The 13106-nt window shown below is 40.5% G+C and overlaps 2 protein-coding genes across 3 annotated transcripts in view; one reads left to right on the top strand and one right to left on the bottom strand.

Moving 5' to 3' along the window:
* Positions 1–8: 8 nt before the first annotated feature.
* On the top strand, positions 9–9143 carry slc37a3 (solute carrier family 37 member 3). The gene is made up of 14 exons (XM_082509605.1): positions 9–125; positions 2285–2483; positions 3497–3611; positions 3887–3979; positions 4305–4388; positions 4541–4686; positions 5025–5121; positions 5229–5313; positions 5680–5888; positions 5971–6112; positions 6978–7079; positions 7249–7448; positions 7621–7686; positions 7932–9143. The coding sequence occupies exons 2-14, from the start codon at positions 2407–2409 to the stop codon at positions 8022–8024; spliced, it is 1509 nt and encodes a 502-aa protein (XP_082365731.1). The 5' UTR covers positions 9–125; positions 2285–2406; the 3' UTR covers positions 8025–9143.
* A 185-nt stretch (positions 9144–9328) lies between these two features.
* cdkn1d (cyclin-dependent kinase inhibitor 1D) overlaps positions 9329–13106 on the bottom strand; it is a 5515-nt gene continuing 1737 nt past the window's right edge. For both annotated transcript variants that reach the window (XM_082509617.1, XM_082509616.1), the window contains exons 2-3: positions 12061–12545; positions 9329–11965 (exon numbers count right to left, since the gene is read on the bottom strand). In XM_082509617.1, the coding sequence (XP_082365743.1) occupies positions 11907–11965; positions 12061–12545 (544 nt within the window). In that variant the 3' untranslated portion in view covers positions 9329–11906. The remainder of the gene's footprint in view (positions 11966–12060; positions 12546–13106) is intronic.

The raw sequence follows: 13106 nt of genomic DNA, 5'->3' as shown, positions 1-13106 counted from the left end.
GGCGGCAGCAGCGCGCCTTGGCGCTCTGCGAAAGTTGACGTTTGGAGTGACGGGGCAACACACAGTAAACACAAAACTGACGCTTCATCAAGAGCAAGCTAGCCAACGGGACTCAGAGCTGAAAGGTCAGCATATGTTTTTGTTTTCAAAGAGTTAGTAGCAGTCAGCTGTTTTTTCGGAGATGTTTGTGGTGATTTTAAAGGCGCAACGAACCCGGAATTGACTCGAAAGGCTCGAACCAGTATGCGGCTTGTTACTAAGAAAGCCGAGGTGGAGAGAAACTGCTCTGTAGGTGTGGCAGTAGCTTCTTTTCACAAAATAAACGTTAATTCGGTTGGCAGAACAACAGTGGAGGGTTTATAACTTCAGTGGCAAGATGTGTCGTTGATCCACGAAGACGTAAATCATTATTTAACCACGGAGTCCATAAAATTGTGATTGCTTAGTTCAAAACAAAAGCCCGTCTGTTCCGAGCTATCGAAATTTGTCAGCACAGCACGTCTCGGTCATATTCCTCCAGTGTGCTGTATTAAGTGCACAGCATAGCCCACACTGCAGACAATTTTTTGTTAGATCCTTTTTGTCTTCTGGGAGCTTGTCAGACACTTCTGTCCTATATGAAGGTTCTATAACAGCAAAATGAATGAAAAGAGGTGTCCATGATTAAACTTTCCCATGCACCTCATTTGCCACTGTTACAGAGTTTTGTTTTTGTATTGCATCTAGTTTAAAACTAGAGTTTAAACAAGGGTGTACAAACTATTGTAGATACTGTGTAATACTGCCAAAAACTGATTTCCAATGTTTCTGTGTATTTTTTATGTGTAATATCTTTACGTATGTTGGTAAATAGGCTTCGGGTTTACAAAGGGGTTATATATAGAATTAAAAAATTATCTGTTTTTCAAGTATCTTTATAAGTCTGTGTTATTGTACTTACATTATAACCAATCCGGTCCTTTATCCCCACTTAAAATAATTTTACAGAACTATTGTAATATTTGCTGCCATGTCTGCTGTCCTCTTGGCCAACTTACTCTTACAAAAGACATTTTTTATGTTAATGAGATTTTTGTAACTGCATAAATAAATGTTATATAAAAGTCACTGTCAAAAACTGATTGCGGCTTCTACCTTGTTACACGAATGTTGTTTGTGGCTCAAGATGACTTTATGTCATCCACAAGGGATACATTTGACATATGTTTCACATATTATAGCCCAACAAGTTACTTATAGCAGTTGAAATACGAGCAATCAGTTTTTGGCAAATACCGGAAATCACTTTTTGGCAGGCAATCACTTTTTGGCACAACACCGGCCCCTCAGGATTTCCCGTGTCAAGTACTCGAAGTGACTTTCATTTTTATTTTTCACACCTGCTTTCGACCACTTTTATCAAATGTGTCGAGAGTTAGAAAACTCAGATCTCAAACTGACTTCGAGAAATTGGTCCAAGCATTAAAATAGTCATGCTAAGCAAGCAGGTCATCAGCAGCTCACCAGAATTTTGCCATCAGTTTGGTCCATGTATTCTGAGCTGGTAGAGCGCTATAAAGATGAAGCAAAGCAGTGTTACAGCTGAACAGGATGGAATGATGAAGACAGTTAGTGCACACTGGGTCCATTGAGCCCTCTTTTTTTTAAGGCAACACACAAATCCCACCTTTCAGACGAGGTGCATTACTTCATATTTATCTTTTAACCTATGGGGACATAGTTCTTTAACAAGAAGTACTGACTGGCTGCCATATTGGAATTATCAGAGACTTGAAACGAATTAATGAGCCACAATAATATTTATCCCACAGTCTCCATTGAACTATAGACTGTATATGATAGCTGGATGTACCCACCATATGGATAGTGAGGTCAGGGTGTATTGGTGTGAAGCTTTGAACAGAGTGATGTTACCCATCCTGGTTTTAAAACCAGGGCCGAGCACCATACTGGTCAGTCTTGTTAGGCCTTGCCTAAAGAAAACCCTGCTTTATCATTGTGTTTCACTTTTGTTGGGATAAAAATTGACAACACAAACAGTGTGTTTTATTAGATAAAACTTGTGACTGTCTGCTGAAGCCATAAGCTCATAAGGAAAGTGTTTACACAGGTGATAGATAAGGGGAGCTGAGGGGTTGTTTTCCCATAGGCTTCTGTAAAATCTGCCTTCTTTATGTAATCAGAGGAGTTTCCCCTGTGGTCTGTGTCTGCAGCCCTGTCCTATAATCAGTGCTGAATGAAAAATACGTTATTTAGTTTGACATTGGCTTTCTTTCTTCTCCAGGCACGTCTAGTGATGTGTTTGTCCCATGTGGTATAGTGGAAGACTCTAGCTGAACCCCCTCCCTGTCCTCGAAGACCTTCACCAACACCTTCCTCCTCTTTCTTGTTTTGGCCGCTCCTGTGATGCCTCCATCATGCTGTGCCTCTCTGTCACAGTACACTCATCATCATCTGGTTGTCTTTCTTCTCACCTTCTTTAGGTAATTTGGAGTCACCCCGCCCTATAGAACTTCCTGTAAGCCTTGAGTAGGAATGCAAATGTCATCCTGTGCCGGTGTCTAGATAACATTGTGCTACGTGAGATATCCACAGACTAACAGAAAACTGACAAGAGCTGCACAAACTTGAAAACTTGAAACTGTATCTGGAATGATGGAATTTACACACATTTTTTGCAGCAGTTTTAATCCCAGCAAGTCCAATCTAGCCATATAGTTAATGCAGTGTGAATGCATGTGAGCTGTGAGGTCAAGTTAAAGATCTATGAGAGATTAAATCAGCTCAGATTTATCTGTCTTGTTTTATTATCATACTCTGAAACACATTAGAGTGTAGGAAAAAATAAATGTATCCATTTTCTTGTTTGTTTTTTAACAATTTTTGATCAAATCATATGCATGGAAATGCACATCCCTATTCACTGTGGAGGTTTATTAGTTGTTCGCTGTAACCCTATTTTTGCTACTAACGTTTAGTTTTAGTTTTCTTTTATTTAACAAATCTAGCAAAGAAATTAATGTCGTTTTAAATAGACAGTGTGTATCATATAATAGGCTTTGCTTTATTTTGGTTCAAGTAAAAGTCATATAGAGCAATTGCTGTTGCCATGGCATCGGACATTTGTGCATGAAATCTTTATTACAAGCATAAATTTGGCTTAAGCATTCAGTTGTTTTGGAAGTGGATCTTGTTTGGGTTTGTTTTTTTTTTCATTTTCATTTTTAAGTATGTAATTTCAGTGTTTCTTGCACAGCTGAAATGACATTACTTTGGAATTTTACCTTTTTATTTACAAGTAGAGAGCTGTTGTACCCAAGAGCCCTCAAAAATCCGTGTTCAAAACAAAAAGCATGTTCAAAACTCATAAATGTAACCTTTAATTGATCCATCATATTAAATAAGAATGAAATAACTGCGCTGCACTTTCAGTAAATGTTTGTCCACATATGTTTTGTCATTCCTTTCTGAGTAAAACTGCTTTCTGTCTTTCCAGCTACGTGTTGCTGCATGCGTCCAGGAAGACATTCAGCAATGTGAAAGTGAGCATCTCAGCTCAGTGGACGCCTTTCATTCTTAATGACAGCTCACCTGACTTCTCGCCTGGCGAGGTAATGAGCATACAGCACAGAACAATGTGTCTCCCACATATACAACGCTGAAATTAAAATAAGTCAGAAATATTTTTGGCTGGCCACAATTCCAAAGTAAAGCCTTTGTTTTTTTTTACTTTTTTTTGTGTGTTATTGTTTTTCAATGTGCACACTTAGCTTCTCTGCAGTTTAACTTAATCCCTGATGCACAAAAGCAAAACTTTTACAGTCACGTCCTTGGTCTAAGAGCCTGTATGAACTCTGCACAATCACGTTTTCTCTGACTGTCCCAGACCTGGCAGGATAATCGTCTGTTTGAGGATGAAAAGCAGGCCACTCTGTTTCTGGGGATTCTGGACTCCATCTTCCTCTTCTCATATGCAGTGGTGAGTACATGATTTTCATTGTTTATTAGGATGCGTCTGCCACACAAATTGGTAAAACTGTGAGCAGAAGATAATTTTGTGTATCGACCCCGTGCCAAGTTGGGCCTGCATTTACTCAGGAATGGAAATCATTTGAACCATCTGGTGACCTGTGTGGATTATGATAAGAGTAAAACAAAGGCCAGCACATCTCTGTAACACTAAGTATCAGATTTGTTCTTGGAACTCACTGAGAAAGTACATTATGCCTGTAATTTGAACAAAATCAGATCAGACTTTTATTTATTTATTTATTTTCTCCATTTTTTTGTTCGTGTCCACACAGGGTCTGTATCTGAGTGGTATGATTGGAGACAGAGTGAACCTCCGCTATGTGCTCTGCTTCGGCCTGTGTGGCTCTGCTGCAGTGGTTAGTACATAGTACAGAATTATATGATTGATTATTAGGGTGGTGGTTTTTGCATTAATCATTGCTGGTATCTGTATAAAATCCACACAAAAAGTAAAGTTTCTGACAACTACAACACCAAACACTCAAGACAGCTGTGCATGTTTCTGCAGGAGTTTGTGTTTGGCACTTTGACTGAATGGCTCCACATCTACAACATCTACCTGTACAGCAGCCTGTGGGTGCTGAACGGCCTGCTGCAGTCGGCCGTCTGGCCCTGCGTGGTGGCCGTCATGGGCAACTGGTTCGGGAAGGCGGGGTGCGTGTCATTTCTGTGAATGTCATTATCTTTGCCTTAACGGCTGCCAGATGAGTTTGGATCACAGACACAGCATCTGTCCAACCCAGAAATATTAGTCAGGCTCATATTTGCCAAGTCGACCTTCATCATACACGCCCAAATGGAAATACAGATGCTCACACTCGCCATCAATAGCCTCTATTCACTGGTGCCACAGTGAGAACATAGGCCTATTTAGACCCAGTTTTGCTCTGCAGCAGGGCATATTCTGCTCATATTAAAAACGGTGAGTGACAGAGTAAAAAATACTTAAAGCTGTTCTATAAATAAACTTAATGCCATTTATCTCTTTTCAGTCGTGGTTTTGTGTTTGGCCTGTGGAGTGCATGCGCCTCTGTAGGCAACATCCTGGGTGCTTTCCTTGCTTCCAGTGTTCTCAAATATGGATATGAGGTGAAGCACATATAGACAAACATGTTTTATTGTTGCCCCCCCCTGCCCCACTTAACATTGCCAACAACTAAGCACTGAAATAATGTGCTGACTGTTGCTGTGTGCAGTACGCCTTCCTGGTGACCTCTGTTGTGCAGTTTGCGGGAGGGGTGGTCGTGTTCTTCGGCCTGCTTACCTCCCCAAAGGAAGTTGGTAAGGACTTCAGGAAGCAAGTTAGATGTTAAAAATGTAAAAAATTTGCAGGGTGTTTGCTTGTTTTTTTGTTTTTGCATGCTTTAAATATATTAAGGTGACTTCCCAGAATGTTGCATATGTGTTCATATTCTCCATAATGCTTAAAAATTTATAACCCTCATTTCTTCTTAATACATTGGTGCATATACTATGTGATCAGGTTTCAGCTTGTTTTGAAATACCATCAACTTTGTATCTTTACTTTTTATAACTTCTTTCCATGAGAGGTGTTAACTCGTCTCTACCTCAAGTTGAAACAGTTTGAATAAGCTAAACTTTTGATTAAACTTATGGTCTCCTTTAATGTGTGTGTGTGTGTGTCAGGTCTGAGCTTGGAGTCAGAAACTGGACTCAGCCCCATTGAGACAGACACAGACAGCCACAAGCCTCTGATGAGCGACGAGGAGGATGAGGTGGAGGTGGAGAAGTACAGCAGGCGAGGCCAGTCTGTCGAGCAGCCTGTAGAGCCTCCAGCTGAGTCTCCACAGGCCATCGGCTTCTTAAAGGCTTTCTGTCTTCCTGGGGTGTTGCCTGTGAGTGTGAAGAAGACGAACTATATAAAACTATATAACAATGTTTTTATAGTGTGATGACTTTGTCTCGCTTGCACTGCAGTATTCCCTGGCTTATGCATGTCTGAAGCTGGTCAACTACTCCTTCTTCTTCTGGCTTCCCTTCTACTTGAGCAACAACTACAAGTGGAAGGAAGCCCAGGCCGACCGCCTGTCTGTGTGGTATGATGTCGGAGGAATCATCGGTAAGCAGCTGCTTGAAAAAGAAAAAAGTTCTGTTATAAAACTGAGGTTTGACTTTCTATTTTGAAAGAAACAATCAGTCATCCCTGTGACTAAACACTCAGGCTTCTCTGAACACTCTTTCCAGAAATGTTTTTCCCGACTTTTGGCTGTGCAACCATAGTCCTGATATGGTCATCTCAGATCCCTCCCGCTCTTTACACTTTGTTTGCGAGGGGCAACCAATCAGGGCAAAGTTTGCTTAAAGGAAGTATGTAAGGAGAGGAACTAAAACAGCTTGTTTCAGAGAACTGATGAGCTGGGGACCAGTGTGAGATTGTTTGGAGCTGGGATCAAAGCAAAGCTGCTCTTATAGAGTCCAAGAATAAAACCATTGGAGCTGGTAATGAGCAGTAAAGGTCCTGTTTAAAATCACTTATCACTCATCATTTTGTATGATGCTTAATAATAGAATGTTATTATCACAACTTATAGTAGTGCAGTGGTTCTCTAACGGTGGGGCATGCAGCCTCTGGAGGTGGGGGCACCATCAGATAAGCATAACTTGATTTGGATCCTTCATCCATCTATTTTCTTCCACTTGTCTAATTCAGTGTAGGGGGCGGGGCTAGAGGCCATCCCAGCTGTCATAAGTTGAGAGGCAGAGTACGCCCTCGACAGGTGTGCGGCACGGCTGATTTTGATCCTTGCTGTACTTAATGGTGGTTTAAACAAAATAATGTGTGGTGTGAATATTTATTTATTTTTGGCAGGGTCCTAAAGTGGAGCTGTAATGTATGCAGCCCCACGTGTAATGTATTCATTGGTAAATAACTTTGCAGTTTGTCAGTTCCTAATTTGCCTTGATCATGCTATTTTTTGTATCAGGAGGAACATTTCAGGGTCTGATCTCTGACTTTATGGGGAAGAGAGCGCCGGTGCTGGTCGTCAGTCTGATGCTGGCAATCGGAGCCCTGGTGGGATACAGCCGTAAGTACATGCACGTCATCTAACAACAGCTCACGATCTGATATCTTCTTCTTCATAATAATAAAACAAAAAAAACTGCATTTCATGAGTCAAGGCGTCAAACTCACAATAACACTGTAAGGTTTAAAATTCACACGATTAATTTTGCGTTTAAAATCCACTCTCTCAGGATCACCTAATGACCAGGTGATAAACGGTGTGCTGCTAGCTATTACCGGACTCTTCATTGGTGGGCCGTCCAACATAATCAGTTCGGCCATATCTGCTGACCTTGGCAGGCAGGATGCTCTGAGGGGCAGTAAGGAGGCCTTGGCTACTGTCACTGGTATAGTGGATGGAACTGGAAGTATAGGAGCTGCTGCAGGACAGGTAAAGATGAAAAAAAAAATCAAATTGGAGAATTAAACAGAATGAATTTGGCAGCATGAGAGCATGTTTGCTTCCACTGATGCCTTTTTGTGACACAGCTATGACATTGACTGTATACACACGAGTGATCAGACTGACCTTTAATTTGACCATTTTCTCCCTCGTCTTCTAGTACTTGGTGTCTCTGATAGAGAGCAAGCTGGGCTGGATGAGCGTGTTCTACTTCTTCATTGTCATGGTAAGATAATTCTTATCCTTAAAAGGACAAAATGTGTTAAATAAGACTTTAACTTTGAATTAATCAGAAAGGTGTTTACCGAGGTCGTAAATCAAGTGAGATGTAAGCTGGATTTCTTATAAACTCCCCCTGCTGACCGTCACGAAGCATGACACCTGGTTACACTTTTCAGTCCAAGACATTCCATCCATCTTTTATATACAGTTTGCGCTTGTTGCTTAAGGCTTCTTCTCTTCGTGTTACAGACTGCGGGCAGCATTGTGTTCATCACTCCCTTGCTTGTTAGAGAGCTGCGGGCCATGTGGACAGAGAGGCGAGCGCGGCAACGGCAGCTGTAAGAAATCTTAACCACCATCAGTTTTTACTGTAATCAGGTCTGGTGTGATTTTGTGGTTGTTGAAAGATGATGCTACTTACAGTGCATGTAAGATTTGGAGTTTGAGCTGAAGTCCTTGCCTTAAGAAGAAAAAAACCACAACAGGTTGCACTGTTCTGTATATTCAGGGCTTTGTAAAACATCCCAGAATGTACTAATGTGTATATTTTAAGGTTTTAAATGGATGTGAATGTTGATGTATTTGAATCAGTGTTGCCAAATATAGAAACTAGAGCTTCTTACCGTAAAGATCAGACTCTTTGAGAAAGCTTAATGCCCAAGGAATGTGAACAGTGATTGTAAAGTAGAACTCTGTAATCAGTTCTTGTAGATATGTATCATATTTTAGTCATTTTAAATATTGCACTATGTTCTTCTCACAGTAATCAGGCACAAGCCTTAAAACATTTTAATAAATCACTTTTAGAGGTCTGGGAAAGCTCCAGATCACTGCCATTTTATCTCACCTGTGTACAGTTTTTTGTAATTGTGTTTTAATGTTGTACTGTAAAGTCTTTTCATGGCAGGGGGCTGGTTCTCTTCATTCTGTGTACATGTGATTTTCATTTTTCCCTTTTCCATTTACTGTTTGCTCGAATGTTGACATCTTAAGTTTTAGTGTCTTAACTTGCACACACGGGCAGAAATGTTCTTAAACTCTGTGTTAACAGCATAGCATGCCTTATTTCTGTAAAACACACTACCATGGTGGAAAGGTTTGCCTGTGTGCATCAGGAGCCCTGCATATGTTTTAACTGATTTTTAACTGTAAATCCATGTAGGTTATGTCCAGATTTAGGTTTTAACAGCCAGTGTAGGTAAATATGTTTAATTTAGATGCAGTGGTATCTGCAAGGTGGGCAATTTGTTCTGGTTAAGATGGTTAATTTAGCTGCACATTTGCATGTAGCTATATAGGATTGTGTAAAGCACATTTAGGAATAGCTATTGCAATTTTTTTTATCATGCTAAGAAATTTTCTTTGTCTCTTGAAAATAAAAAAAATCATATGAGATTCCATATAATTTTTAACAAATGTAACTGTTTTTTGTTTTAAATAAATGCAATTTTTATTTCATGGTTTGCTGTCTGTGCAGTGTTGTATCAAATCCACCAGGGGGTGCTCTGAATGCAAACTTAAACCTTCACTCCCTTTTCTTTCCTGTTGAAGCAGAAACAAGTGTTGTGCTGGTAATTTCAGTTTATATCCATATAATTCATAAACATTTAACTGACTGAAGCACATTAAAACACCAACAGCCTTCATTCAACTCAACAATTAATCTCTTTTAATTACACTTCTTACATGTTGCAAAGATACATATACCAGTATTAAATTACAGTTTAAAAAAAATTATTATAAATCGTATGGAAATATTGTCATACATTCATGCATATACAAAGTATGCACTACCTTTTAATATAGCTGCGACAGGTGAGTTAGGAAAGCAGCGGTTGCTTGAGCAGAGTGAGACACTAGAGATTCATTCTATTTCTGTCCAAATTTTTCTTAGATTTTATTTTATTTTTATTTTTCCTCTTAGTGGATTTGAGGAGCAAAGCTACAAAATGCTGCTTAACCGTTAGAAGCCACGTTCAACAACATGGCAGATCTGCTTGGACACATCTACTCCATGTCTGTTTCTCTTTAAGAATTTTTTTTTTCCTTATTTTTGAAGATTACCATAAAAAAAGTAGTTCCTTTGTCAAAAATGTTTAAAGTAGTGCAATGATATGGTTTCAAAGAAAAACAATTAGTTAGTTACAGCAAAACAAAACTAAACCAAAACAACAAGAAAGAATGGGGAATTTAAAATGATGTCCCTCTGAAAACAAATGACAAAGACTGAAAATAAGTTACTACAAACACGCTGAGAAAACAGATGCACATTCAAACTTACACAGAGATAAAGTAAAAGATAAAAAGAAAGAAGAAGCAATTTCTGCTTTTATGAAATGTGTGAAAAACAGTTGTGCAAAATCATGGAAGTCAAACCCAACATGATTATAAACAACTACTTTCATGGTGAGGCAGCTGAGTCATGAAAGAGAGACAGACACACTCTGGAGGGGGGGCACTTACAGACCACTCATCATCTGGATGCAGAAATCCTTTGATCCAGATAGGATCTGAGACCTTTTTCCTCTTGTTCTGGTTAAATCTGACCCTTTTTGTTTTCCTCATGTGTATTTTGGGAATGGTGTCAAAGCAAAGTAAAGGGAACAACAACAAAAGCTAACCCCACACCGCCCCTCGGCGAGTTTCCTCTGCACGGCCCTATGACACACTGACTCTTTCACCTGATGAGAAATCCGACACGAAGCAACAGGTTTTTACCACAACAGAATAACAACTTCCCCCTCGTTGAGTCTGTCTCTCTTTCATGCCTGTAGACACAAACAACCTGAGCTACACTGATTGATTTTTTTTGTCTTTTTCTGATTTTCTTATATTTGTGTTATTGAATTTTATGATGAGGTAGTTACAACAGATAAACCCAGGCTATGGCTTTTTACCCTTATACAAATTAGAATCACTGTAGCTAGGGCAAGCCGCATGCTATTTGAGTCACAAAACATGCAGTAACGGATCACAACAGAAAAACTCTTTTTGTTTTTAAAGTGTTGGAGACTTTCTGTAACCCACAACTGATCGCTCAAACAGTGTGCAACTTAATCCTTTGGTTGGACTGCATCAGCTGCCGCAACTTTTAAAACGAATGAAAAAACAAAATAAAAGGGGAGAAAAAACATTGACACACTCACACATACATATATGTATCTTCTATATACAAGCCTTATACAACTGCACAGCAACAGAAAATGTGACACTTTTTTATATATTAAAAAAAAAAGTTAAACGGTAGAACCAGAAGATTTGGTTCCTCTGAGCTGCACCACAGTGATAAAAACACTACATTCGCATTTACAATATCACACGAAGAGTGGGAACATGCTACATTAATAAAAGCTTAAGCCAACCATTAAGATATGTTTATAGTCTGTTGCCAAAAAGATGCTAATAATATAAAGCAAAAAAAAGGGGAAATAGTTTGTACTTTTTTTTTTTGCTGTGTTTTGATGGTTTCAGATAGTTTTAAGTGGCAACGGTGGAGTGTTTTATGAGCCATAAGGGCTTGTAGTCTAAGTTGTAATTTAATTACCTCGCTTTTACACTTTATTTTTTTTATCAATCTGAATAATAAATAGTGATATATGAAACATTATTATAATTTAAAACCCTGACGTACAGCCACATTCCCTAAGAAACCTCCACCGCTGACCTTTTGCCCCAAAGGTTGATCCCAGTCACGTCACCACATTTTGACTACGGGCGAGGTTTTGACCCCACGCGCTGTGGGGTTAGACTAAAGGCTAAACTTGTCAAATGAAAATCACTTATGACTTGCAGCAAGAGGGAGGGTGGGGAGAAAAAAAAAGGTCAAGGGCTGAGGTCAAATACTACTTAAGGCACGTTCAGAAGAACATTAACCTCTTCAAACTAGAGCCTGTTTTCTGTTGGATCCTGCGAGAGTGCATTCAGAATGATTTCACAGTATAGTTAACAAAAAAAGCTAACAGTATGAAGAGTATACAGTATTATTATTATTATTATTTCTAGCTATCCACAAAAACCGATTTCTAGAGTCTAATTTACTTGGGCAATGGTAGCTTCCTTGTGCTGAGTTATAAAGGTATGTGGTGTCAGAAGTTTTTAAGCCCATGCATGTATGAGCTTGTGGACAGTCACTTGCATATTGCTACATATCTACATGTGATGCATATGAGGTGATGTGAGGAGGGATGTCGACCACTTGGTGATCCTCCGCTCATTGTGCTTTTTCTACTGCCGAGAGGAAGCCTTGTTATGCAGGAGCCTCCTCTTCTTTACCTTGAAGAAATCTGCAGAGTGAGAGAACAGAGTGGAAATCAGTTATGAGTGTGACCACAGAGGTTTAACTTTCCTTGTCTTAATCAAGCTAATCCAGCGAACTCACCTGTGATCGCAGCCTGTCTGCGTTTCCCCGTTCGCTGGATCCGGTAGCACCCCCTAGTGGTTACTTCTAGGTACTCGTCCCCAGACGAGGCGCTCGACCCAGGCGAACCCTCGCCCGACAAAGACGACGTCCGCCGTCTCTCCTTTGTCTTCTCAGCTCCAGACCTCGCCAGCGGTCGAACCGTGCAGCTGTGGTAAAACGCCGGCACGTCCTGACACCTTAGTGCCTCCCATTGGATGTTGGAGCCCTCTAACGGCACGTCGCTCTGGAAGTCAAAGTTCCAGCGCTTGTTGGCCACCTCCACGCTCATGCAGAACAGTCGCTGGAAGTCCTGCTGCAGCTGCTGGTGATCCACGGGCCCAAAGAGGTTCTTCCGCACCGGCCCCGCCTTCAACTTCCAGGCCTCGATGCCTCCCAGGCGCGAAAGCTCTGGGTCAGATTCCATAGCTGGTTCCGCTATTGATTTAGAGGCCATCGCCATGTCCCTATCAGAGAGCAAACACACATGGATATATTAGTCCAGTGGAGTTCCAAATGAGGTGTGATCTGAGGTTTTACTGGCACAGATTACACACGCACACACTCAAGCTTTTGAACACCTAAACTCCCGCCCTCACCCATATCGGCCTCTTGGGCGCCCACATGTTTTATGTGATCACACACACACACACATGTGCCCTCACCTGCTGAGTAACTGTTGCAGCAACAGGTACATGAGCTAACGCCAAATAAATCTCCAGCAACCTGCTCTGGTGTTCACAGGCCAAAGGTCGACAGTAATGGTCAGAAGGTCGACAAAAAAATGTTTCCCCTGCATTTGTGACATTTCATTAGAGGCAGACTGATGAATTCTGAGCACAGCCTCCGCTGGTTTCCAACTCCCAGCCAAACCCAGTTAACATTTTACAAACAACTCCAACTAACTTCCCGGGGCTTAAAAAGAACAAACATGGTATTTGGGATAGGCAGTTATTGCCACGCACTTAATGCAGCGTAAAAAGTTGTCTTTCCTCCCTGAAGGCAGACCTAAAGCTAAAATAAATACA

The sequence above is a fragment of the Aulonocara stuartgranti genome, assembly GCF_965226115.1.
Source record: "Aulonocara stuartgranti genome assembly, chromosome: 17".
Taxonomy (NCBI): Eukaryota; Metazoa; Chordata; class Actinopteri; order Cichliformes; family Cichlidae; genus Aulonocara; species Aulonocara stuartgranti.
The sequence above is the reverse complement of the archived record's forward strand: the minus strand, read 5'-3'. Positions and strand labels throughout refer to the sequence as shown.

Bases quoted from the DNA above. Each gene is read 5' to 3' on its own strand.
- slc37a3 (XM_082509605.1), top strand. From the start codon at position 2,407: ATGCCTCCATCATGCTGTGCCTCTCTGTCACAGTACACTCATCATCAT. The intron at 4,389-4,540 runs GTTAGTACATAG...ATGTTTCTGCAG, and splicing joins TGTGTGGCTCTGCTGCAGTG to GAGTTTGTGTTTGGCACTTT. The intron at 7,080-7,248 runs GTAAGTACATGC...CCACTCTCTCAG, and splicing joins AGCCCTGGTGGGATACAGCC to GATCACCTAATGACCAGGTG.